The 26,612-nt window shown below is 35.5% G+C and overlaps 2 protein-coding genes across 3 annotated transcripts; both read left to right on the top strand.

Moving 5' to 3' along the window:
• Positions 1-248: 248 nt before the first annotated feature.
• LOC135695844 (uncharacterized) lies at positions 249-17,401 on the top strand. 2 transcript variants are annotated; one of them, XM_065215028.2, is made up of 13 exons: positions 249-557; positions 2,988-3,083; positions 4,557-4,714; positions 6,397-6,506; positions 6,794-6,854; positions 7,604-7,732; positions 8,477-8,661; positions 9,398-9,885; positions 10,830-10,981; positions 13,143-13,302; positions 13,977-14,136; positions 14,826-14,926; positions 16,080-17,401. In XM_065215028.2, exons 1-13 carry the CDS (start codon positions 542-544, stop codon positions 16,193-16,195), a joined length of 1,932 nt encoding a protein of 643 aa, XP_065071100.2. In that variant the 5' UTR covers positions 249-541; the 3' UTR covers positions 16,196-17,401. The 2 variants fall into 2 exon arrangements, with proteins under 2 accessions (XP_065071100.2, XP_065071099.2); XM_065215027.2 differs by having other exon boundaries at positions 10,824-10,981.
• A 1,249-nt stretch (positions 17,402-18,650) lies between these two features.
• On the top strand, positions 18,651-24,740 carry LOC135695845 (serine/arginine-rich splicing factor 2-like). Its single transcript, XM_065215029.2, has 5 exons — positions 18,651-18,804; positions 21,100-21,204; positions 22,786-22,889; positions 23,271-23,349; positions 24,235-24,740. The coding sequence occupies exons 1-5, from the start codon at positions 18,740-18,742 to the stop codon at positions 24,521-24,523; spliced, it is 642 nt and encodes a 213-aa protein (XP_065071101.1). The 5' UTR covers positions 18,651-18,739; the 3' UTR covers positions 24,524-24,740.
• The last annotated feature ends 1,872 nt before the right edge of the window (positions 24,741-26,612 follow it).

Genomic DNA, 26,612 nt, shown 5'->3' with positions numbered 1-26,612 from the left:
CTAGTCATTATAACAACAATAGCTTTTCAAAAGTAAACAAAATGCGTAAAATTATTTTGCTTCCAAAACACGTAGTTTTAAAAGTTGAGTGCAGAGGTTTAGAATTCCCCTCCCCCCTCTTTCTTCATATCTTTGAAGGCAGCTTCGGCGGCCCTGTTCCCCTATCCCCGCGTAGGAAACGCCCCCCTCTGAGGAAAGTTACGATGGAAAGGCACAATGTTAATACGGAGGAAGGAAAGAGCGGCATAACGGAGGAGGAAGCAGATGGCTAATGTATGCTGAAGCACCCGTAGTTGCTATGATCAAAGTATGTGTTGATAAAGACACTATTCGTCTACATGATGTTAGAGAGAACGTTATGTGATCATCTCCAGTCAGTGCAGCATAATCTAACTGACAGTACATCCGGAACAGCGCTATCTGCACATCAGCAAGAAATTTAAAAATTGCTAGCCTCTGTCGATGTACGATGCCAATTGCTCACCAAAAACAAACTGGCTTCCACAAACCAAATTGTGGTTGATCGGTGATCCAGCTCAGCATGAAAGACAAACAAGGTATTAAAATTTGCAGTTCATGATTTTGGAAGCAGACTAGATTAAACCAACAAGGGATAATTAATTTCAGGCAAAGTGGGTCAGCCAGCTTCTCTTCTCACCACTTAACTGTTCTTTTTCACAAATTGAATAACACAGATCCTAATTCTACCCATGAGATATCACCCGGAGTTAAGCTATGCTACCCAGCAGATTTTTTGCTTTGCCTTACGTTGTTCACAATGAATACATGTTTAACAGGTTTCAATGTGTTTTCCAAAACGTTTAGAATTGTTATGAATTGTTTATGAAAGGAAAGTATCATAATTAGAAGAGCAGATAAGAAGAGCAGATAAGTGTCTTCCCATTCCTAATAGGGCAAGGAAGAATTGTGAAACAGATCTTAGAAATGAGACTCACATGAGGCACATACACTCCATTTTTTTCTGAATAGGGGTGAAGTGCCTACTTGCTCCATATTTAGATGCAACTTTTGCCTACATCAATGGCGTAACGCACGGTGTGCACCTTTAAGCACAAAACTAAGGGCCCCCCTAAGGGCATTTGGGCCCTGAAAGGGCCTCCAAGAAGTTTATCAAAAAACGGTTTTTAATGAAAGCCTATGTTTCTTAATAACATTAACAACATAATTGAAATTGGCGAAAGACTGGATACGGTGTGAATGTCAATTAGGTTTTGCTCTAAAGCACATCTATATCGGTATGAAATTTTGTATCTAATTTTACGAGAGTAAAACATATATTTAAAAGTTAATTGATGTCCTCCATGAAGCAATTTGAAAATATTAATCTTTCTGAACATGTTTTCAAATGCATGTTCAATCCCCATCTGTATATGCTGCATGGAAATCCAGGAAAGCTTAGATGAAGATCAAAGGAAATGTCTCAGGCAGCAGAATTTCTCTTCATATGTTCTTATATGTTATTCCTTTGGGTTTTACAGGAGCGAGTACTTAGGCTTTAAAACCTGACGCAAATTTAGTTAAGTGTACGGACCTCAAAACACTACTTTCAATTAGGGCCCCACACTGCTCCATTACGCCACTGGCCTACATGTGCCCCCAAACTTTAAAAATGCTGAAGGGTGATCTCTGAGCTCTTCTAAACAGCAATTTTTTCTCTTTCTATTTCTATTCCTTTCTATTTCTATCTCTAAATGCTATCAAGAAATTTCAAATTCATAATGGAGATCTGTGAACTTTCATAATTTGAAATGCAACACCATAGTTTAAGAGCTGTAGATAAATTTTTTGGCAAAAAGCTACAAATGAATAATCTTGAAGATATTTTAATAGTATTTTGAAAATTTTTCACTGTCTTATGAAAAATATTATCGTTCATTGGGCTAAGGCCGTAGAAATAGAGATGATATATGAGCTTAAAGCCAAAGTTGATTTTGTGAGCATCCACTATGCCTAACAGGAGAATTCTGATGCCTATTGTGAAACAACATCGTGAAATTAAGACTTTAGAATCAAAAGACACAGGTTAGAAGCTGCAATAAACATTCATAATTTTTCAATAATTTCTTGAGGCCTAGAACCTTTTTTGTGAAAGCAAGAAAGGAATGAATGTGTTTCTTTTTATGACTTTTTATTGTTTTTGTTTAGTGCAAGATACTAGTAATCTGAAATTCAAAAAAATAATATTTTTAATCATTGGAAAACAAGTTTGAAGAGTGTGATGTGTCTCATGAGCATGTCATGCTTTTGTTAGAATCCTGTAAACATCATAGTGTAGCAGGTTTAAATTGAACTGCAATTTTATGCTTTTATGCTAATTCTAAAACTAGAGCTGGCAAATGACAGCTGTGTGCAGTGATTCTTATTCATTTAAATTGCAGCTCTTTCTTGTTTCCACCTCAAGATTTGAGATGTTACCTTAGCATTTTACCTATTTCTAGGCATTCATTGTTTGTTTAGCGTGTTCAGAGCAAATGAGTTTTAATAATGCATTCAAAACAGCCGTTTCCTTTATTAGTGTCCCGTTTGCAAGTACAACATTTGGTTAGGTTGAAGTAATATTGCTGTTAAGATTCTTTAGAGAAGAGAATTTGATCCAGAAAACTATTTTACGTTTACTTCAAGATTTACCTCTAGATTTACCCCTAAGAAGCTCCGATTGACAGTCCCAACTTAACAGCTTTTACCCAATGTTTGAATGAATTTCAAATTCGACATGAAAGTCAAATAGGTCTGTCAACATTAAGAGCCAGAGTTATATACTAAAACACCACTCTGTCATCAAGAATAATATATTGAAATTGTTCTGGTTGAAAGAAAACTTTATTTTCTGTTTAAACTGGATGAATTTTAGATTCTCTTTGCTTTTAAAAAAAATATAGAATTGATTTCACTTCTAGTACAAAATCCCTATAATTTTTTAATGGAAAGCTACATTACAAGCTAAATATCTTTCTCTATTTTCCTAGCTACAATTCAAGACCTTGAAGACCTGCCACCTTTTCACTCAGCTGCAAGACAAGGACATGCTGAAGAGCTTGCTCAGCTACTAGCCATTCATCCAGGTGGTGTATATCTCACTTTTCTTTTACTTATAGCTACATGTTAATTGTTACACAAAAGCTATTAATTATAAATCCCACCGCTAGGTGAACGTGGAGCAAGTCATTCTACAAGTATCACAAGCTATTGTTTTAACTTCTTGTTAAAAATCAAACAGGAATATATAACCACAATTTGAACTGAGAATTTACTTGTTTCTGACAAGTGGTTTATGTAGAAAAAAGTATTTCATGTCAGTTTTCAGTTGCTTGATATTGTTATAACCTTGGAGATGGGAGAAGCAACTCATTTTAACCAGCCAGTTCTATTTAGCAATTTTTTATACTGGACTTTCTCCACGCTATTAAACAATCTACAATTAAAACAACCAACAGTACTCTAATCAGTAGTAATCCCCTCAAACAGAAAAATCCTACCCTCATAATTTGGTGTGTTTATAAAATTTCCCAAGAACAAAAATTTTTAGACAACCAATCATAAGCCATTCGCTTGGTCACTATGCAGGAGTCAACAATCACACAGAGTTGCAGTTGTATTGTAGTTGTGTAGGATTGTATGTAGGATGGATTGACAACTATATGAAACTTGAAACTTGAATCACCTTGTCATTTTTTTTACATTATATAGTCCCCATTCAACTTGAACCTGCATGTGCCTTAACTACTTAAAGGGGCTGTGTTACGGTTTTGTAAACAAACTAGATACATGGGACATTGTGTGTTTTTGCACATTGGAATAATGGCGGTTGTTGAGCCGGTGCTTCAATATGTTTGATAAAATGTATTTTATGAGTGAATTTGCCGAAAATGGAAAGGACAATTTTTATATTTCCCTATTTGTACCAACTATCGACAGAAAATGTGTAAAGCAATTAGTCCAGGCCAAGGAAATGAATCTTCATTCAATCAATGGCAAATATATTTCAATTCTCTTAGTGAATTTCAATGCCATTAGACATTTCACATGATAAGCATGGATACAAAACACTGTTTTCTTCCATATTGATTTTCCTATTGAATGCCGGTTGTTTCACCCAGACAACTTTTGCTCAACTGGCATGTTGCCACACAGGATGTCCCTTGTGACACAGCCCCTTTAAGAAGTATAGATAATTATTTATGGAAAAAAAGCTGTCAAAGGCTTCTCCACTTGCACCTTTATTTGGAATGCTGTAAAGATGAATTCCTAAGTATGATATTTTGTTGCTACTGAATCTTTGAGCACTTTCATTATCAGATGTGGAAGTTATTATCGTTCATATTCTACAATTTTTGAAAATTTATAGGTTTTAAGGAATGTGCTTCTTTATTTATGGGCCCTTTTCATTAGGTTTAGTTATTTTTATAGTTTTAAAGAAATGAAAACAGAAATCCTTGATATATAATTTTATTTAAATGTCTTTCTCTTGTATATTTCTTCACTTCAAGTTATAGTTTGTATGTTCTATGAATATGCACAACTGTATTTCTCTTTAGATCTGATTGATTATGGAGATGCAAAAGGTTTTACCCCGCTCATGCATGCAGTATTTTCAAAAAGTATGAGTTGTGTTAGGATCCTACTTCAATTTGGTAGCAAACCAGAAATAATCGACAGCAAAGGTCGCACAGCCCTTCATTTCTGTGCACGAAAAGTATGTAGCTTTTCTTTAATTGTAGTCAACCTTTGAATGATCTTTCTTTAATATCTATCATGCTCCTTTTGATGTACATTTTCTACTTAGCAAACCAATCTTCATCTGTCAAAACGAAAGTTTTTTTCATAACTTTCTCCAGGCATTGCCTATTTCATTGCATTTTGGTTGTGTTCAAATGGCAAAAATTGTAACAAAATGTATTCATTTTCTTTATTTTACTTGAGTAATTTATTTGAAGAGCAGAATTTCCTTATTTTGAAGTCCAAATTGCTTCTCATAATTTCTTATTTTTGAGCTAATAACTATACCATTAAGAGTCTAGTGGTAGCCATTTTGATTCGTCTAAGGAAACTCCTAAGAACAGATGTACATTATAGCGTATGCATAAAAAAATTGTTACCTGAAGCTGTCTTTCTTTTGGCAGTCTCTGTCTTTTCTCATATCATCTGATTTTGCAGGATAAGTACATTCCAGAATTTCAGCATATTCTTTTCCTCTGATAACAATTAGTATCTCTGTAGATTACATTACTTCTTGAGTTGAATTGACAAGATCAGAATTGACAATAAAAGTATCAGAGGATTTTCTATTGTGTTTGTATAGTGATTGCTTAGTTAGATGCCTCCTCAAGTGGCATCAAGTTGCTTAAAGGCAGCCTGTCCCCTAGTGTGTTCAACTTTATTTTCACTAGAGTGAAGTTCATGCACTGTTGAGCTTGATTGATAATTAAACAATTTAAACCAATCAGATACAACTTTGACTCTAGAGCTTTTGAATCAAATGGCTGTGTTCCTGTTGTAGTGGAGCTGTGGCTAGAAAAATTTGGTTCCCTGTTTTGTTTCTACTACAGATATGTCAACAGGGAAAAGAGATGCTCCCATTATCATCATTCAATTCCAGTAATTAAATCTTCTTGCCATTTCCGATAGCCTTTTGCTTGCAGTTTCAAATGTCACTGCCGCAGCTAGGCCAGCCAAAGCGAGCAGTTAACCGTTAAGGCGGGATAGGCTATGGTTCATATAAGCCAATCATTGAGGGGACAGACTGCCTTCAACCAGTAAACCAATAAAGAAACACAAATTTTCTTGTTTAAACCTAAAGAAGTTTGGCATCATGTTGATAGATAATACTAGCATCTCCAATGCAATGCCTGCTTTAGGACTTGAAAATGGCCAGTTGTGGCAAAAGTTTTGATGACAATTCTTTGCAGGAAATTTGTTACTGTTTTGGTGTGGACTTGTTGCTTTGATTATGCAGCAAACATAGAACCTAAAGCTATTCTGCATTGATACTCATACTAATCAATTATTTAGTTTGCTGATAATGGTTTGAAACTAAACCTGTTGTCATACAGACCATGTTTTTAATATTTATTAACTTTTCCCTCGAAAATAACCAATTGTGATTTGCTAGAATAAGCTCTCTTTGATCATCTGATCAGCATGAAGAAGATGATTGCTGTCTGAATCATGTTTAATATGTGCAAAAAGAATATGTTTGATATTGCTCCTTGTAGCTATGATTCTAGCTAAAAATCAATTCCTAAATAGTCAGCTACTGATTGCGGAAGTTTATTGAGGTACCAGTGAAAAATTTTGCCAGTGTAATATGAAGGGTTCACAGCCTTAACATAATTTTTCTAAATAGTTATTGAGGAATGCATTCGTTTATATTCTAAGGGATGGTCAGGAGGTGCTGAGATGCTTATAAAGCATGGAGCCAACACTAATACTGTAGATGCAAAAGGAAGAAATGCATTACATTTTGGAGCTTGCTCTTATGAAGAAAGGTACATGTTCATTTAAACGTAGTTTAGGACAAAGAGTTAGTTTACCACTTTCGAATTTTTTGTTTGAGTTAGCCCAGAAAACCTATTGTTGCAATTTGCTACACAAATTTATTTCATGTTTTCATTGTTTTAACGTTTTATTTGAAAGATGTTTCCAATTGAAAAAATTTCAGTTAAGGATTTTGCTACCTTTGCATAATGCATGATACACAAAAATCTTTATTTCTAATGCTAATTTATTCAAGTTATGCTTTTTCGTTATAAATTCATCGTTTCCTCAATTTCAGCTGCATGGAACTTCTTCTTTCTCGCTCAGGAAATGGAGCCATTAATAGATTGGATTGCGAGGTCTGTCTTTTGAACAATTCCGTCATATCAGTTATTTTGTTCTTTGTACTGGTTTATCATGGTTGCAGATTATGTTTTAACATGTCAGTCTAGGATATAATGATAAAAATCTGCTTGATAGATGGAGTTATCTGCTGTTTGTCTGTTAGTCATCAGCGACATCTCAACCTTTGTTATGAAAAAACATTGTTGGAAGATTCTGTCACAGATCAATAGCATGTCTGTCAACAGCTTATAGAGTTTATAATTTCTTGTTAAGAAATCCGCGGCAGTTTGATTCCAGAATATTTTCTGAGAGAAAAATTCTTTTTTGAATTCCCTATGAGTTTTTTGATTGAGAAGTCTCGGTAGAATTTGATCGCCTTTGCCTTCCCCTGCATCTAACAGCATACGGTAGCCAGGAAAATGCTTTTCAGCTTTTCAAAGGCTTTTGGATTTGTTTTCAGAGTCCAAGTATCCTTAAAATATATGGGGTTATACATCCCTCTCCCAGATATGACTCAGAATATAATGCGGTTTACGAGAAAGAATGGCAACAGCTCTAAATTGTCCGGAAATTATGTTCCTATCAATCTAAGGTCGCTATCCTAACAAAGCTGTTAATAAGTGTGAGGATAAATTTCTTATCATGCCATATGTTTTTCTTATTTTTCAAAGTATAGCAATATTGATGGCCGCTTACTGCTGTCATTATGATTTAGTCTTCTTGCTAATTGCAACTTTATAGAATCGATTTTGCTTTTTAAAAGGGCATGACTCCTTTGCATTGGGCGTCCTTTCACAACGTTTGGGACAATGTTGATTTGCTGTTAAAAAGAGGTGTGGATCCAACAATCGTCGATAAAGAAAACAAAACTGCTTTACATTGGGCAGCTCAGGTAAGCAAAGTAAGACCCTTCCGCATCTCTGTAAGCACTCCAAACGTTGTTATCTTTTTTGTTCACTTTTAGGTGTTTACTTGTTTTTGGTGTCAAAATGCTTAGTACACACTTTTGTATAAGACGGTTGTTGAAATAAGAATATACAGGCTTAGAATCATCCAGTTTTTATGAAAATTATAAGAATTTTGCTCAGCCTCAGCGCGTACATTTGTTTTTATTTTTCTGCAGATGCCCTTGTTTTGGGATATTCCTAACAGAGAATCGCAAGATTGACATATCTTGTTTTTCAAAAAGCGTGGTTTTTGTTCAAGAGCAGGCGATGCACTGCTAATAAGAATACTTTAAGAATATATTCAGGCTCAAAACGAACGATTCTTAAAAATATCGAGACTGTACAATTTTTTAGGGTTTTTGGTATTTCAAGTTTCATCTTTGATTTGTAACGTAAAGGAAAAAAGGGTTGACCACTGCAATATGAAATCGCGTACTCGAAAGCAAAGTCAGTAATTTTAAAGTTGATTAGAATACTGAAAGAATTAAATGCAGAGGGTTATCTTTGTGTAGAATAATGGAAACTTTCAAGAGCTGAAGAATATATCGAAAATAGATGTATGCAGACCCTTTCTTTCTGTCTGATGACGGCACTTGAAGCTCAAAGTTACAGCTTGAAACCATCTTGTTTTGTATTGCAAAGAGACTAACAAACTGCTATTATTTTGAAAGTTGACGGTTTTCTTGCAGAATGGCTGTGCCCCCGTTTGTAAGGTTCTCTTGGGTTCGAAACACTGTAAAGGCTTCATCAACAAAAAAACAAATGATGGAAAAACTGCCTTACATCTTGCCGCGATTGGAGGGCATTTAGGGGTGATTTTTGAATTGGCCCAAGGCAATACGTTAGATGCTGATTTAGGAGATGAAGAGAAAAGGTATTTGTTTTTATCTGTTTTAAAATTTTTTATAGGCTCTAATTCCTGCTTTAGCTATAAAATGTTTCTTTATCTGAAGGCTTGGCAGATTCTAACAAATATATATTTCGGCTCGAAGCAAGGAGTGTTTAACCTTCTCTAGTTTGTTGTGAAATCATCGATAACATTCTGTCTGAACAAAACTATTATGAATTTGCATTATCGTCTGGACCTGTTACCGAATTTGCATGCCTGATTCTTTCAGGAGAAGTTTCCTGATTTTTTTTACTTATAATGCTTAAAAACATCAGCCACTTCGAAAATGTTTTCCAGGTCCAAATTCATTATGCATTTTCAATCCAGTAAATCCAATTTCCTCAATCCTTTCGGCATTCTATAGATCAGTAGGGTTTTCTCTGCAACCTTAAATTGGTTTTTTATTTATACCAGCGCACAGATATAGACCTGGTAGATTTCTTGTGGGAAAATTGCAGGTGTAATTGTCTTGGAGTAGTAGTTTAGGTGTAGTAGAAGAATTTTTTTTCAGAACTGTCGTTTATCCTTGCCAAGGCTGTCCTGAATAATTTATTATGCAGTGAAAATAATGGCCTGACCTTGCTCAAATGGCCTGACCTTGACCAAATGGTCTGACCTTGCTCAAATGGCCTGACCTTGCTCAAATGGCCTGACCTTGCTCAAATGGCCTGACCTTGCTCAAATGGCCTGACCTTGACCAAATGATCAATTTTTTTTCTAGGACTGCTCTTCACTGGGCATGCGCTGTAGGCAGTGATCGTTGCGTGGCTGGACTTTTGCAGCTAGGTGTTAGGCACGACATTCTAGACAAATACGGAATGACGGCCCTCATTTATGCAAAGAAGCTCAACCACCATTTGTGCGTATCGTTATTAGAGAAATTCGATCCAAGGAGGCCCCAAGATGTATTAATACCCATGGAGAGCCTCAGTGACTTAAACGAAAACATGGAAAAGGCAGCAGACCAAAAATTATCTTTGTCAAATCTTGAAAATGACGTATTCCATCTGATTCCAACTGCCGAAAAAGAGCACTCGCAAATTGATGAAATTGTACTGCTTCATCAAGAAGCTCTGGCTGCCAATCAAGAAATTCATTCTTTGGCAGAAGCAATCGGCAATGTCTTGAGCAAAAACGACAAGGATTCCGATTCAGATTTCATTTTGTCAGGGGATGAATCGAGCAACGCTGGTGACGTCACACTCAATGGTAACTCTTCTGCCTTAATGTGTTAAACACATTGCTTTGTCAAGGACTTGCCATTGACCTTTGTTTTGAAATTCCATGTGTTCGATATCGCTCGTGCCCATTTGATATTGTCCACTCACATTTATTGTCCTTTGTCTGTTTATTTAGATTCGGGAGTTTTCAACTTTGACTGTTTTCCAAATAATTCCTAAGATGTCACTGATTATGCAACATTTTAGACAAACAAGTTAGAAAATATTCCTGGTCGTCGTTTGAATTAGGCCAATGAAAAACAGGAGCAACATCTCAATAAACTACAGGATATTTGTTTTCTAACTGCACCTTTTTAAACCGTTTCTGTTCTGAGAAATGTCAGACGAAAAGCTATAGCATGTATAAGAATGTTTGCTTTTTTCAAAGCCATTTTCAAACAAACTTTGCTCCTTGAAAATGCTGTTTGTTAATTATACATCCTTTGCAATGTTTCTAGCTTGCGGAGAATTCCGCCTTATCCTCCCCATATCTTATTTCAAGAGCTTTACCATCATCTGAATTATTTGGAACAATCTGATAAATTATCTTGCAACACTAATCAAAATGCAAGACGTTGTTATATGAATTTTTGTATGGAGAATCTTTTTCTCCTCTGAATTCTAAAACGGTTTTAAAGCCTGAATGAAAAACTTCTTATTTTCGAAAAGTCGATCCTCTTAGCTTTTAGGCCGTGAATTTTCTTTAATGGAAGGATAGACTTATTCTGGCCAAGAAACTAGAAACAACACATGTTTTAGAAATATATATTAGTGTGCTTTGAAAACATATATCTTTCTATGTTTTGGTAGAGTTAAATCATACATTTTCTATACTGTCGAGTCTCTGAGACTCATGCGTACTTCTTCTCCATTTTCTATAAACATTTTTAACGCACTGAATTTTTGCTAAGTGTGATTTTTCTCTAGTGCTAGACGCACATCACGAAGCAGTGATCAGCGATGAAGAGTCTCGACGTCAGCCACAAATGGCTATAACTCCTCCTAACTCCTTTCTTCACTCACCCATTGGAGTTCGTGGAAATAAAAAGGAAAAGCGGAAAGACATCCGACCCGCTCGAAAAATTGTAAGTTGTACCATTATCTTTTTTGCTTGCTTATATTGTTGATAAGTTTAAACATGGTCGGTGTTTTAGGGTCCAGTGAATAAATTTAGCATAAAGAGAGTTGGATGTAAAGACCGTCTTGTTTTTAATCCTGAAAGCAGAGATAAAAAAATCGGTGGCGAGCCTTTATGCTCAAATGATTACACTTTCACCAATTTTGATTGCACCAAAAAGAATTAATGGTAACTTTAAAGTTACCGAAATTGGTACTTGGATGGTATCGTTTTTTTGAAATTTTAAAGACGAAGATTTTTCTGCTGATGTCATAAAATTGGTCTAAGGAAAATGAAGTCGAGTTAAATTGAATCGGAAATTACATTTTCAATAGACTGCAGTATGTCGATTTATGAGCGCCCTATAAGTTGCCATTTTACGGCTATATACTAAAGGTGGTCGCTACGAAAGTGTGATTGTTTTCTTTTCTAAAAACTTTTACTGCAACTCTGTGGGATGGCATACAGTCCGCTAAAACCTCAGCACTGCTCTGCGGCTCTTGGTGAAATTGCTTGAAGAGACTGTCGAGTCTCTTAGACTCATGCATACTTCTTTTCCTATTGGTTTTAGAAATGTTTGTATCTTAATAAATGCAGTTTTGCGAAAATAGTGTGTTTGGATGTTCTTACCTTAAAAAAGATACATGTTTTTTCTTACTTATACCGTTAACTGGCTAGGTTGATTAAATATTAACCCAGTTAACTACAGCTGCCTTCCTTTGCTTTGTAGCTGTAAGTAACTACCTGTAAAGAAATGCCGTAGAAGTTCAATGTTGACTGCCCTCTTTTGCATCTTTAAACATTTTGCAGTTAAGAATCTCTTTAAAATGGGTATAATTGGAGGCGTTGTCAGCAACAGGTTCAACCATGGCTTGACAAAAGTTGTTGGACTACCCCGGCAAAAGGTCCTGTCCCGGCCACTGGGCTGGAACTTTTATTTCAAGCGCTTTTAGTTGCACTAACTTAGTTGTTTTCACGATAAACGTCAAGTATAATGGCGACATGTTTCGGATTATTGACAAAGTCTCATCGTCGTTCCATCTAGCAGTTTTTTAATTTTTCTACATAAACATAAAAAACCGCTATTGTGTTGACAGAACGAGTTCGCTTTCACCTTAGGTCTCCATTGGTGATATTTCTATAGGCAAGCGGTACTGATTGGGCAACCTCAACAGTCACGTGCTCACATTTCTGATTGGCCCATTTCGATATATATATTTCCTAGAGAGAGTTTTCGATCTATGTTCTGACGTTTTATACTCTGAAGAGAGTCAGACGAAAAGCTTAAGTATGACTCAAAATGTTTGCTTTTTTTCAAAGCTATTTTTAAAAGTCTATTCGAAAACAACGAGAAAATACCCAATTCCAATACAAAAGCGGATCAAAATTTGTCTGTTTTGGCCTGCTGTACAAATTGCTCCGCTCTTTTAAAGCGTGTATATTTATAAAGCACAATTTTGAAAACAGCTTTGAACATACTTTGAAAAAGAATCGAAATTAAAATAGAGAAATATGATAATGTAAATGTGCGATGTGACAACGAACCGTTTCATTTTGATGTGCAAATAGATTTGGACTTTTTTCTGCATCGTTTTTAGTGGAGCACTGTAAAAATCCATCGTTTTGGATGTTTTTATTGATTGCAGACAAGTATGAAAAGGAGTTGTGTAAAACATGTTTTCTTCCTGCGAGCACCATAGACGAGATAGAAAATTTCCTCGACAATAGTTTTATAGACGCATTTGTGATAATTCTTTCTTATAACTGTATGATTTTCTTGGGCAGCTAATTTAAGAATAGAAAATCCTTAATGTTAGGCATTTTTTGGTATTTAGAAACGCTGCCAAAAGCTCTCTGGAGTACATTGGTTTACTATTGAAGGTCAAATCTATTGTTGATCAAAGTTTTCTGCAGTGATGTTGAAATTTTCTGCTGACGTGCTGGCTCGTTTTTTCAACCTTTGATGAACAGATAGCATTTTTGGAAAATAGACCACATTGAGTGTGGAGACAAACCAACCCAGATGTAAACTTATTCAAACTACTGACAAATGGAATAAAATTTAACGTATCTTAACAAATACTTCAATATGTATTTGCGTATGCATATACTTCCTCGATCCATTCTAGTCGAAACAGTCAAATTCATCAACGTACAAATTAGCACCAATCAAGACAAAAGTATTCAACCAGCAAAACACGTTAAGAGTTGACGAATCGCCGTCCTCACGGAATGGAAGAAGATCGTCTTCGCAACGGGAAAACGCAAGAAAGATTTCCATCAACTCAGGTACGGTATTTCATTTATAAAGGGACTTGACTTTTTTGTAGCGTTTTTTGGTTTACAGGAAAACCTCCTGGCAAATTTTCAAGTAACTTCTTTATAATGTACTTTTTACATGTTAGGGTTCCAATTCTGACATAAAATCGGGACATATTATTTATGATTATAATAAGGTCTACTGGGATTTTTACGCATTCATAGCAGGAATCACAATAGGAATATAGCGGGGTGGGGTTGGATATAGCGCTAGTATTTCAATATGTTTAGAAATTCAATGGGAATCATCAGTGTTTGTTTCTTTATGCAAGTTTCAAGCGCTCTCTATTACCAACTGTAGAAATAAGGCTTTTTCTATAAAAAGCATGCAAAGTTTAGTCCCGTTGCCTTTGCGGTCCTAAACTTCGTATCTACAATCTCTTTTACATAGAAACCAAGAGAATACCCTTAGAAATTCATTTTAATTGGAAAATTTGTTAAAGCGGGTGGAGCAGAAATTGTTCTTTAACAGAAAGCCATTATTGTGCAGAAGTGCTGTTTTCTTTCTTTCTTACAGTCTTTGCTCTGGTTTTTGTGCTTCTTTTTTCAATATGTTTCACATCTTCAATTAAAACTCACTTCGTTCATCTCATTTTGTTAAAATTTCTTGTCATTGAAAGTTGTCTTGTATCTTTTATTCAAAGAAACATCGTCCGAGAAGATGCCAAAAAGCCCAAACAAAAATGAAGTGAATGGTTTTAATTGGGAAAGACCTACTGGGCTGCGAAGGAAAAGTCTGTCAATGAACGAAGGGCTAGTTCAATATGCAATGAGAGCACCACAAAAAATTACAGTAGCTAGAACGTAAGTCTTATTTTGTCAGAAATTGTCAAGCGATTAATCCCAAAACTGCTGAAAAATTATGCAATATATCTTTATCAGCCTTCCGTTGACCGGAAATCCTTGCTAAAATGTTGGGACACAGATTTAACTACCTTGTCAATTTGTAAACGCTGCCTCTCCTCATCCCACTCAGATTTTAACTGGCAATCAAAGTAACTTGCTGACTCAAAAGAGACCCAGAAAAAGAAAGCTTGTCGTGGATGGGTGGTGGAAATTTAGTTTCTAACGTATAAGGAAAAAAGCTTCTTAAGACTAGATGCAGCAGTCAGCATAGCGAAAATATGATGATAGGATAAATCTGATCGATATTAGTTTTTAGTTGTTTTAATAGTTACACAGGAATAACTTTTTAAAATTTTTAAACCTTTATGTACAAGGTGCTGTAACAGTTTTAGATACTATTTCAGGTACTGTAACTTTGGCTTTGTTGACGTATTTTGAAATAAATATTTATTGTATTGGTCCGTTGTTGTTCCAGCAGCAAGGTTTAATTGTAACTGGATGTTATCTGGCTCAATCTATGTGACATCTGTATATATTTTGAATAACATCAGTCAATCAAAGATGCACCTGCGCAATGTCTCCATTATCGTGGTTTGTACATGTCGGTTTTGAACCTTTACGAAATGAATTTTCATTTTGAAACACAGGCAATCGTACGCACAGTTCAACCCAATGCAGAGTATACTCCCCGTTATCGACATTAGGGACGGACGAAACCTTACTCAACGCATACGCCCAAACCAGTTTGGTAAGAAGATTTTTCTTTTTGTTTGTGTTTACGGTATGCAATTCTATTCAATGATTACAACACGGTATAAGGTCCTCCAATTGCTTTAGCCAACTATGATATATAATATGGCTTTGAAAAAGCAGACATTTCGCAGCATATTGTCAGGCGAAAAAGCTTTAAGCAGCATGTTGTGAAATGACTTTGACTTTAGTATGGTGGGAAAATTTAATACTCCTATGCATAAGTGGGAGACCCTAAGTAGGGTGTCCCAGTTTTTTAGCTATTCAATTAGCAGTAATCACATGTTTTTTCGGATGTTTAATTTAGCGACGCAGTGAAGATAAAAACATTTCACTACCGTTTTTTTACGGTCGTAGCTATATGTAGATTTCGTTGCCAAAGGCGAGTGATACTTGGTACTTGGTACCCCCCAATAATTGTCAAACTGTGGTATGTTTCCTTTATAACAGTGCACTGAATGAGATGGAAAACAATGGGCAGCCCCCCCTCCCCCCCCCCCTTCAATATGAATTTCGTTCCGACGGCACTGAAATTCTAGATTTTTTGTCACCAGATATCATATATTATTGATTTTAGCAATGTTATCAAGGGCAACTTGAAAAATTGTGAAGATTTTATGTAGTTGTTCCAATTAGTTAGGCAAGGATTCAAACCTTTAGTAGGGTCAGCAATTATAATAGTAGGGATGGGTATTTTGCAAATGTCTGGATGCCACATGGAAAACATATTAAAAAATTGTTATAATTACACCGAGAAAGTAGACTTCAAATGGGTCTCAAATATTTTGTTAAAGATTTTTAATTATCATAGTACGTCTTGCTATGTGAAGACAGCAACCTGATAGTATTGTTACTTATATCGGTTTGTTGTAAAGCATGCAGGGTCGTCGCTAGCAATTGCGCTCAAGGGGAGGGGGGATGCTCAGATCCCATTTGCCGACAATATGTGCAAGCCATCATATATTTGCAGACATGTCTGAAAATTTGCCGATGAGGCCTCCCCAGTTAGCAAACAACTCTTTTTTTACAATGGAATTTTCCCATAAAACACCCCCAACACCCCCCCTCCCTCGTAGCAACTGCCCTAAAAGTATGACGTCATTATAATCTCTAAAATGGAACGGGGTATTGGTATTGGCTGTTTCTCTTAGACAATGGGTACGATGGGCAAGATGAAGTTAGTCATTATGGCTTAATAGAGAATCAAGAGAAAGAAAGAAGAAAGAAGCAGAAAAGAAAACAAAGAAACTCTCGTTACGAGCGATGAAACAAATGGGTTTTTACTGTTGTAAATAGCCATAGCTACAAGCTGAAGCACCGATCGTTGTCCATATTGCTTCCTGGTTTTACTGGACAGCAGGCGTTTTGGATTTTTGAAGGTGTTGTAAACCTTCAAAATAAACTTAGTTATCCTTATCATGGGATATAATAAAACTTAGAAACAATCAGAGTAATTGCACGTTAAAAACCGATAAATTTTTAATTGTTATATTTTCATAATATCAAAGTTTTATTTAGAGTCACCCAGTGCTCACATGACACGCACATGTGCCAAAATTTAGGGACATCCATATCGAAAAAAATGTCTATGTTAATACCTTTTACCTTTCTTGGTAACAAATACATAGACAGTTTTGAAACCTTAATGAATATTCCGTTTCTCACTGACCTAGTATTCTGCGGTCAGCAACGTTATTTGTCACCAGGCCTCTATTTTGAGCAAAATCAGATCGGGATGCCTTGCCTGGTGGATTTACTCGAAAGAAGTGTGGCAGTTCTTCTATTAATGATTATTTTCTGTCCGAAATTAAAGGAAACTGCAATGTCATTTTAAGTGTCATTTCAGTTCTCGAAAGACATGGACTCCTCTCGAACCCTATTTATACAATCCAGTAAAATTTACAAATACATACTATGTAATACATTACTCATTGGAAAATACTCTGCAACACTATTATAGAACGATACCCCAAGGAGCAAAGGACTATTTCACCCCAAAGCCATTTAACGTAAGAAAAAAGAATGGTTTCGTGAAGTTTATACATACATATAACTACATACAAAGATCCAAAAAAATATACATTATAAGATGCTGGCATCTTACATTTGGTAGCAAAATGTAATGCTCCAAGCCTTGCCACAAGAAACTCCAGCAGAAACGACTTCCAATGAAAAAACCACTGTGACTGAGCATAATCTGTTCCGCAACAAAATTACAAAATCATGTTTTTTCACTTCAAATATTTACTTGCAAAACCCATTTGTAGATATTCTACAAACGCAAAACACATGCTTGGGATATTCTAAGGAATATCCCAAGCACGTCAGAACTACTACTATCGTTATTCAAGTGATGGATTGAGCGGCTTTGTCCCAAATTATCGATTCGGTAATTCAGTATAGTACAACTTTAGAAGATTGTATTATAATCTTTTGAATAGCTTTTTGAAAGTTAATGAGAAATATCAAACCACGTGCGTTTTGTTTTTTGTCGATGTTTCTTGGTTATTGAAGATAACATCACTGCCTGCCTGAGTTGGCAAAAAAATTTACGCAGGATACAGTTCAACTTTCCTAAAGAAAATTTGTGTGGGAGCAGATTTGCTACCCACCTGAGGCACCTCTGTTCAATTTACGTAACGAAACATAACATAACGTAAAATAACGACATTAGAACTGAAATAAAAAAATCTTTGATTCGTTTGTTTATTTAACTTTAAAATCTTTCTTATCAAAAACAACAGCTAGATAAAAATAGGCAACCTTATTAAATTTCCGACAAGTCGAGAAGTTTTCCGACAAAATAGCAGTATAGCTTTACAGGGGGTTTTTTCGCCCCCTTTTACCCCCTTCTATCTACGCCACAGTTTTGAGGGCATAATAATGGTGATGGCACAATTCTAACGCAACCATTCACGCACAGAACGAGTATTCCTATCTCTAGATGTTTCTTATACAAAACTTCGATTCTAGAAAAATTAAGTTTTCCAAAATCAAAAATTTTTAAAAAGGGATAGGCCAAGCATGACCAGCGCGAGGACCGCTCCAGCACAGAATAACCAGAAGGGTCACTCTAGGCGGTTCCTTTGTTGTTTTTGAAGCTCAGAATCTTTGGGGCGCCAGCAATAAAATACATGCTAGAACTCGTTTTCAACACGAGACTATGCAAGTCTTGTCGATGGAAAAGTGTACGATGAGAAAAATGAGAGGCCCAAAAACTGATTTTTCTTGACAATTTTCTAAGACGTTTCCCATAAATGATTCAAAGATCAAAGCAAGGCATAAAGCTGGTTGCTGCGAGAAAAATTGTTGTTGTTTGTACAGATTTACTAGCCACGAAGTTGGACAACAACTTTAGAGGGATCTGAATGGATTTCGCAATTTTAACTCTTTATCTAAGTTCTCTTATCAGATACTTCAGACTGCTAGATAAATTCCACGTGAGGTAATACATGATCTGACACTTTATTTACGAAACTCCATCCGAAGGGTCGATGACAAGTCAGCACTTGGAAGCATTCTTGTAGCCGTTACTTCCCGAGTACTACCGCTCTTTTATGGACGCCCAGTTTGTTTTGAGAGTTTCCTTTGACAAATGCAGCAATATTGTAGCAATTGTACTAAGCAAAGAAATATTTTCCAATGCACATTAAACTTTCACGAAGCTTGTTTACATGCTAATTCTCGGCATGAAAACGAGAATTAGCATGCAAATTAACGCATGCGCGAGCAATTTTAGGCTCTTCAGCAACTGCTCCTACGCAACCCACTAGTTAAATCCGTTACGGTGAAGAAGCGGGTACTGGCAGCCATGTCTAAATATCGAAGACCACCGAATACTTCATTGTTTGTAAGAAATATTCACAATGACACACGGTAATTGTTGTAATACAATATTTTATTGAATGTTATTTATTTCTTATTTGATTATGCTAGGTATCCAGTTCAATGATTTGCTCTAACTTGTGACTGACAAAGACGGCCTAATTGATGTACGGGAAGCCAAGTCAATTCGCCTAAGGCAAGGTCTTGAGGTTAAATTCTTCTGGATCTATACTGAATACTCATTGGTTTCATTTACATTTTTAAAATGAAAACCTTCAGTTGATCTATCCTGGCTTTTTTGCGGACACGTTGAAGACTACACTCCAAAAACGAACGATGAAATATGAACAATACAATGTAATGAACATGTGGAATTTACCAATCATTATTTGCAGTTATTTTCAGATTAGAAAAGTTTCACTTTATTGTTATCGAAATATGGATTCTTTCAACTAATAAACATTGTTTGAATTTATGAAGAATTTACCTGATGCAGCTTTTTCTAAGGTATGGGATCAATATAAAAATGACAAATTCTCTGTTCCGGGCAATTTTTTTTATTTTCATATTTGCCAAAAATGGATCATAGAATTTGAATCATTTTCACACAGCAGCATCTTCCGGTCAAATCTAAAGAAATGTCTAAAAATAGAAATTGAAGTAACTCGCAACCGAACAGCCCAAACAACACAAAGTTTTCAGTGTTGACTAACCTTAAGATATGGTGATTTCAAATCTGAAGACCATTTTTGAGAAAAGTCTGTTGATAGCAAGATGCAAAATCGATGACATTAACCTGGAATGGAGAATCGAACCTGGAGCTTTACTTAGAAGAAATTATTAGCAAATAAAGCTTGAATTCCTTGATTTAAACACAGGACGTCATTGTATGATAAGTTCTGACACAACTGAGGCAAATCTGATAATGTTTTGGTTTAAGATACCAGGCTATATGAACTCCAGAGTGCAAAGTATTTTTTGCTTGCAGGGAATTATTTTCTGCCGCTTAAGCTTGCATGGGAACACGTAATGTTGCAAAATTGCAGATTAAAAGCTGCAGGATTTTAATTCTTAAATAGTATTTTTAAGCCTAATGGCGAGGCTGTGTCCAGGATTCACACAAGAGTCTGTGTTTCAAGTGCAAAAATTAATCCAAATTTGCAACAGTGCACGGATGGGATTTGAGGAAAAATTATAACACATTCCCAGCTTATACCAAAACTTTGCAGTCTGGTATGAACTTTAAAATCATTTCCAGAATATCCTTCAGCAAAGGATATTGCAATTTTTTTAAAAAATGCCCTGGCATGTAGACCTTTTATGGCAGTTATAGTATATATATATATATATATATATATATATATATATATATAGTGTAGGTATGACTGCCTCGCCACAAAGTATACAGACAGGAAAAGGATTAATTTGTTTTCACATAAAAGAGTATTAATTAAGATTGTTTAAATGGAGAGTGGCCAAGGCTCAGCTGGCAGAGTATGGGAGATGCATGGACAAGGTGTTTATAGCATATGAAAGAAGAATTTTAGACATAACTCGTTAATTGCTAGCTTTATGACAAGAAATCATCATTGAACAGCTTTGAACATAAGAACAAAAAAGTATAAGTCTTCATACTATTGAAAGTTACATGGAAGAAACAAGACATAGGGCTTGTCCTTCCTGCGCTATGTACTGTAGCCCAGCCAAAGAAGTAGATTTCCATTATTCTTCTTTAAGTGGTCAGATAATAATAAAGCTGTTCCAATTTTGTTGAAATAAGCATTGCTGAAAGTGGATTTTAAAATACTAGAAATTAAGAATTAACCTGACAGGATAATACATACTTTTTAAATTTCTGGTATTTTCTAGAGTAGCGCGTGGAATGTAGCACATTAAATCTATGTCCTATGGGGGGTTGTTTACAGAGGAATGCCTGTATTTCCCTGTATGTGTAGAAGACCAGATGTTTATAGAGGATTTCATTTATTTTAGACTTAGCTTTTATTATGTGTAAACAATTATATTTGAATGCATATTAGTTCTGAATAAATTAAAATTGATGTTTCATTTTCTTTGTTGCCTTGGTTCCCTGAATTTTGCTCAAAAGTCAAATTCCTACCCTTGAACAAGTGCTTCAATTACCTTCATAAAGATGAGTGTCAGACATTTTCTGGGACCATAAAAAAACATGCTTGCACCCCTTTAATTCAACTGCCCTATACCCAGCTGTTATTTTTTGCCCTATACCCAGCTGTTATTTTCTGTCACTTGGGTTCCAGTGGCACAAATTATTATAGTGGATTATGCAACATTCCTTAATGCAAATTTGTGATGACTTGCTTTTAGGGCTGAGGACATGAGAAAGCTCTTTGGAAGGTATGGTCCAATATCAGATGTCTATATCCCTCTGGACTATTATCACAGGAAACCTAGAGGATTTGCATATGTACAATATCCTTTTCTTATGTCTGAAATTTAAGCTGTTTTTTATGCAAACTTAATGTAACACAACATGTATGTATATATACTGAAATATTCTCCAGTTCATGGATTGGTTCAATTTTTTACAAAGTATGCAATAGATATGCTGCCTAAAAGAGAGCAACTGTTTTTAAACACCAAAATAATTATTGCTAATAACTAGATAGGTTTTTGTTTTTATCAATGCTTTTAGAGTATTTGCTGTTCTTTGACCTTCAGTAGAATCTCAGTTAAAAAAAGGCTGTATACAAGTTGTAAATCTGAAGGGAAAATTGGTGAAAGTTACACAAAGATTGTTTATTTTCTTTAATACCGTAAATCCTTGAATTAGCCTCCTGGGGCTTATTTATTTTTAATATTTTTGGATGGGGGCTTATACGAGGGGGGGGGCTTATACGAGGGGGAGCTTATAAAATTATTGTAGACACTAAGAAGACATTATAAATAGACCTCATTCGTTTTAGTAGGAATGTCTTTATGAGCATTTAATTAATTATTATCAAAAGTATGAATTTGTTGTGGTAATTCAATAAAACGCCATAGGCAACCTCAGATGGCAAAAATCATCAAATTGAGGGGTCAAATTTGAGAATTTACAGTAGCAGTGGGGGCTTATTGACAATTTTATAGTTCTAAGGGTGGGGTCTTATTTTGGAGGGGGGGCTTTTTTGAGGGGGGGCCAATTCGAGAATTTAAAGTATTGGAGAACAGTTTTGCAAAATCTTACCATCACAAGATTACTGCTGAGTCACAAAAGATTTTTAATTTTTATTGTTTAAATGAGTTTTATTAAATAAAACTGATTGAAGAAACATACCAGACTCAGCCATTGTTAATTTGATAGAAATTAATTCAGCAATAAACTTCAAGGAATAGAGTTTTTTGTTCTTGAAATTATTTTTAAAATTTTTCCTGTATTTCAGGGCTATTATTTGTTTAATACCTAAGACTTTTCTTGTTCCAATCTCACGTATTGGTACTTTCTAACAGGTAATAGTTATAGAGTTAACTGGGAGTGAAAGCTTGCAAAGATTAAAAGAGAATAGAGATCTTTTCTAAAGAAAATAGAGGTCTTTTTCCTGATTCAGAGCATCAAGCAAAAGGAGAGTGATGAAAGAAGAATCACATTAAACAGAATTTGCTTCTAAAGAGTTGAAATTTCATTTCATTTCACAACAAAGATGAGGCTTCCAGAGAATGTAGAGATGGCAAAGATGGCATAAGGTAGTACAAGGGTTAATGATATTGTAAGTCCAAAAGTAGAGCATGTGAAAAAGTAGAGAGAGTGTGCCAGGGTTAGAGCCCATCAGAGACCAAATGTGCAGGGGTTAGATCACTTCAGAGATGCTCAGGAGGTTTGAGAGTCTAACTACAAAATGGATGCCCATATTTAAGATAAAGTGTTGCTTAAATAGCAAAAAGAGGTGGTTTTAGAGATAGAGTTAGAGATAAAGAGCCATATATGAAAGGACCCAGAGTATTTGCTAATAGAGATTTACCTGCAAAAAGGTACTTGTTTTATTTCTAGTTTAATGTCTTAACTCCTTTTACGTTTGATGATGTGCGTGATGCTGAAGATGCATTACGTGATCTTGATGGAACTATTCTATTTGGAAGAGAACTTGAGATGCAGTTTGCTGATGGCAATCGAAAAAGTGAGTGAAAGAGGTTAATTCTGATGGAGAAATAAATGTTTTAAGGAATCTTTATGCTTTTATCTAGATTTCTTAAGTTCATAGTAAATAGTTGCTTTCTCTCCTGTGAGGTTTTGGCAACTTTGTCTTTTTATCTGGTATCATGAGTCAATCTATGTACATTTTTTACAAGCTCAGCTTTTCCAATTTTTTCACTTATTTACATTTCATAAGATTTTTGTGGCTTTTTTTATAAAAGTTTCCTTAATTTACATAACTAAAACAGTTTTACAGCTTTTCCCCAATCCCATTTTTTAGAAACTCTTTATACTGTTTTTAACATAACAAACTTTCCTGTATTTTTAGTTCTAGGTAAATTAGTTGTTTCTTGTATTTCTGCAGCCCCAGATCAAATGAGAACAAAGGGAGACAAGGGAAGAAAGGGATTCTTTGGTGGTGGGGAAGGATACTATCGGGGCAGGTAAGTGACTTGCTCTCAGTTTTTCAACTAGATTTAACACAATTTTTCACAAAAGTTATAGAATTTAGGGTTATATATCTGGATTATAAATACTGGAGGAGCAACAACATGGTCTTCAAACAGAAGGGATACAAGGGGGGTCCCCTTAGACAGTTTTCCTTAGGACCACACCCTCTAAGACGATTGAAAATTGTTTTCCTATAAAAAGTACTTCTTCAATCATGTGTTGACTTTACTTACATAATAGTTTTAAGACCCTTTTACGCAGTCAAATTTTTTCACTAGATACTTATCAGGTATTGACATTGTCAAAAACAGGAATACATTTTCTGTTGCAACTAATGCTCTAGCCATGCATGAAAATGAATAAAAAGATTTTAGTTAACAATAGAATATTCAACAATGTTGATTTATGCTGAATATACGTCATCAAAAATAGTAACTTCCGGTGATAATTTTTTTTGGCCCATCTTGGATTTGGAATCTCCATGGTCGATTTAGTAAGAATGTGAAATAAAATTTGAGGTTAGGCAGTTTGCTAGTTTTTTCTACAAAATTCCCTGTCTAGAATTTCTGATGAAATAATCTGACTGTGTTACAAGGCCTTAAAACTATAATGAAATTGAAAATTGAGACAATAAGCATCACATTCCAAGAACTTCCACTGGTAGAAATAATTGATTTTGATTTTGTATCTGTTTTAGACTTCTGATATATTATATTTTTCTTGTTCCCAATATGCTAAGAATTTATGGTACCAACTAAAAGCTAACAACTAAATGTTAACTTTAGAGGGAACCTCAAGAAGAGTCGCAGCTAAACTGTTAAACTTTTTGTTTTGGTTTGATTACTTGAAAATTTTGAAAATCGGTTTTTTTTTCATAGACGAAAGCAGAGCTACTCACGCTCGCGATCAAGAAGCCCTCGCCGGAGAAGTCATTCAAGGAGCCCCAAACGAAAACACTCAAAAAGACGCGAGTCTCACAAACCACAGAAATCACAGAAAAGTCGCTCCTACAGCCGCTCGAGATCACGATCAGCGAGTAAATCACCTGTGAATGCCAGGCAGAGGTCGTCAAGTGAAAAATCAAGGAGCCCGTCGCCCAGGTATACTCGGTCGTATAGCCGAAGCAGAAGCGAGAGCTCCTCTGCGAAGGAGGACGGTCAAGACTGAATGCTCCAATAGTTAACAATTAACAATTCACAGTAGTAATTCTACTGTTCAGGGAACTGACGTACTATAAAGTCGTTTATATCTTATGAGCTTAAAGATTTGCAATTTGTCGATGGTTTAAGCTTCCTTCGCATTCGTGAAGTTTTCCGCTTTGTTATTGTGCTGGGACAGCTTTAATGTTTTTTATATAATTATACTTGTATTTATGTTCTCTGAAGATACTTATGTTTCTTTTCAATATTGCTTGTCTGCATGCAAGATCTGGTGCATCCCCATAGGGGTATAATCTTCGGTACTTTTAAGGGCTTACACAGAATGAGGTTCTCATTATTGTCAAGATAATTCTAAAATCTTATTGCACGAAACAGTATTACGGCTTTCTAAACGTAGGTTAAAGTCCGACACATAAGCAAAACGGAAAATTATATCCAGAAACGGATCGAAAAAAAGGCTGGAGAAAAGCTGTTTCTTGTTGGTTCCGTGTTTTCGAGTCGATCACTTAGTTGAAAAGCCCGAGTGAAGAACATGCTCTGTCTTCCCAAGTTTTGGGTTTTCCGCTTTCATGTAAACAGATTTTGAGAATTTTAATGGAATCTTCTCCAAAGAAAAAAGTGCAAGAAAGAAAATTACTGGTTTTTATGCGGAATAATCTATTGGAAGTGAACTTTACCTTTCGCGTATATTTCGTGTCGATGATAGGTGTATGGGATTTTTCGAACGATAGAACGAGAGATTTTAATGAGGGTTGTTGTTTACTGGTTTGTGCTCGATACCATGTACACACATCTTTACACTTTTTGGTGTGCTAAATAGGATGGTTTTGAATTGTTATTTTGAACAGTGAATGTGTATTCCTGAAAGCACAGAAAGAAAGCAAAGGTTTCTTATTGCTACACGCGGTCTTTGCTTTGTAGAAGTAAGCCTTAATCACGCGGATAAACAGCCACAATCACGCGGGTAAACAGCCACAATCACGCAGGTAAATAGTTTAGAAGCGTCAGTGCCCTGTTAAAAGTACAGTGAAAGAATTGCTGGCTACCTATGTGTATTCCTTTTACGCTTTCGTTTATGGAAAGCGGTCCTTTGGTTTTTTTAGCAAAATACTGCGCAACAAACAAAAAAACTTGCATGTAAACACGACAGATCTCGTCTTTTTAATTTTTCATAGTGCAGGAAAGGTTAGGCACACTCAAATATCATATTGTCAAACAAATAATGACTACCAACAAAAAACACTGTTAGTGATATATCTATGCCTCAATAAATAAAAATTGTGGTAACTGCCATTTCTGTTAGAGTATAGCCTTACTCTTACTTTTTTAGATCCTCTTCCGTCATGTCATGTCATACATTACATAACTTTCAATTAGTAACTCATTGCTTAAAGTCGTTGATTCTCGTTTCACTAGAGCCCTATGCTGAGGCTAGTTTTTAAAGATTCCAAATGTTGAAGAGCTGAAATGATCTTTCATGGGTTGTTGGGTCAGGTCAGGAAAGAATTTCCAACCAGTTGTATTGAAGTTTTGCCTAATTCATTCAATAAAATTTCGATTAATTTCATTTGACCCTTAAAACAAACTGTGGAACAGCAGTTCTTTCTTCATTCAAGACAAAGTAACTGGGCCAGACTTAAGCCGTAACTCGTGGTCATTTCATTCTTTCGCTTTAAAGCCCTTAATTGTTTGCAATTATAAAGTGTCAACAGGGCCTTTTGGCTTCATATTTTTAGCTAGTTTTGCTTAATTCTACGTTGTTTTGCTGACCTTTATTGCTTATTGGAACGTATGCAAATATTCTTTTCATTAGAAAAAAGGAACATTTTTGAACCTTGGCATTGATAGCAAAAAAATCCGTTTCTTGAGTCAACTTAATTTCATGGTTTACAATCTCTGCAAAAAATCATTGCAACGCCCTCTGCTTGAATAGTAAAAATTTTCAAGCGAAAACACCGATACTGCTTTACCCTCGGGGCTTAACCTCTCCCTCAAAACAATGTTAAACAAAATTTGTGAAAGGGAGGGTGGTGTTATACCTGTGCATCACTAAAACATTGACCAGTAAGAAAATTGTCGTTTCTGTTTCCCAACTC

Source organism: Rhopilema esculentum, chromosome 14 (assembly GCF_057945365.1).
Source record: "Rhopilema esculentum isolate cy_ngs chromosome 14, ASM5794536v1, whole genome shotgun sequence".
NCBI classification, from domain to species: Eukaryota; Metazoa; Cnidaria; class Scyphozoa; order Rhizostomeae; family Rhizostomatidae; genus Rhopilema; species Rhopilema esculentum.
This window is presented reverse-complemented; position numbering and strand designations above follow the sequence as displayed.

Excerpts from the sequence above, each read along its gene's own strand:
- LOC135695844 (XM_065215027.2), top strand. Across the intron at positions 10,982-13,142 it reads TCCGACCCGCTCGAAAAATT|TCGAAACAGTCAAATTCATC; the intron begins GTAAGTTGTACC and ends GATCCATTCTAG. Across the intron at positions 14,137-14,825 it reads AAAATTACAGTAGCTAGAAC|GCAATCGTACGCACAGTTCA; the intron begins GTAAGTCTTATT and ends TTTGAAACACAG.
- LOC135695845 (XM_065215029.2), top strand. The coding sequence starts at position 18,740 with ATGTCTAAATATCGAAGACCACCGAATACTTCATTGTTTGTAAGAAAT. Across the intron at positions 18,805-21,099 it reads AATATTCACAATGACACACG|GGCTGAGGACATGAGAAAGC; the intron begins GTAATTGTTGTA and ends ACTTGCTTTTAG. Across the intron at positions 21,205-22,785 it reads AGAGGATTTGCATATGTACA|GTTTGATGATGTGCGTGATG; the intron begins ATATCCTTTTCT and ends AACTCCTTTTAC.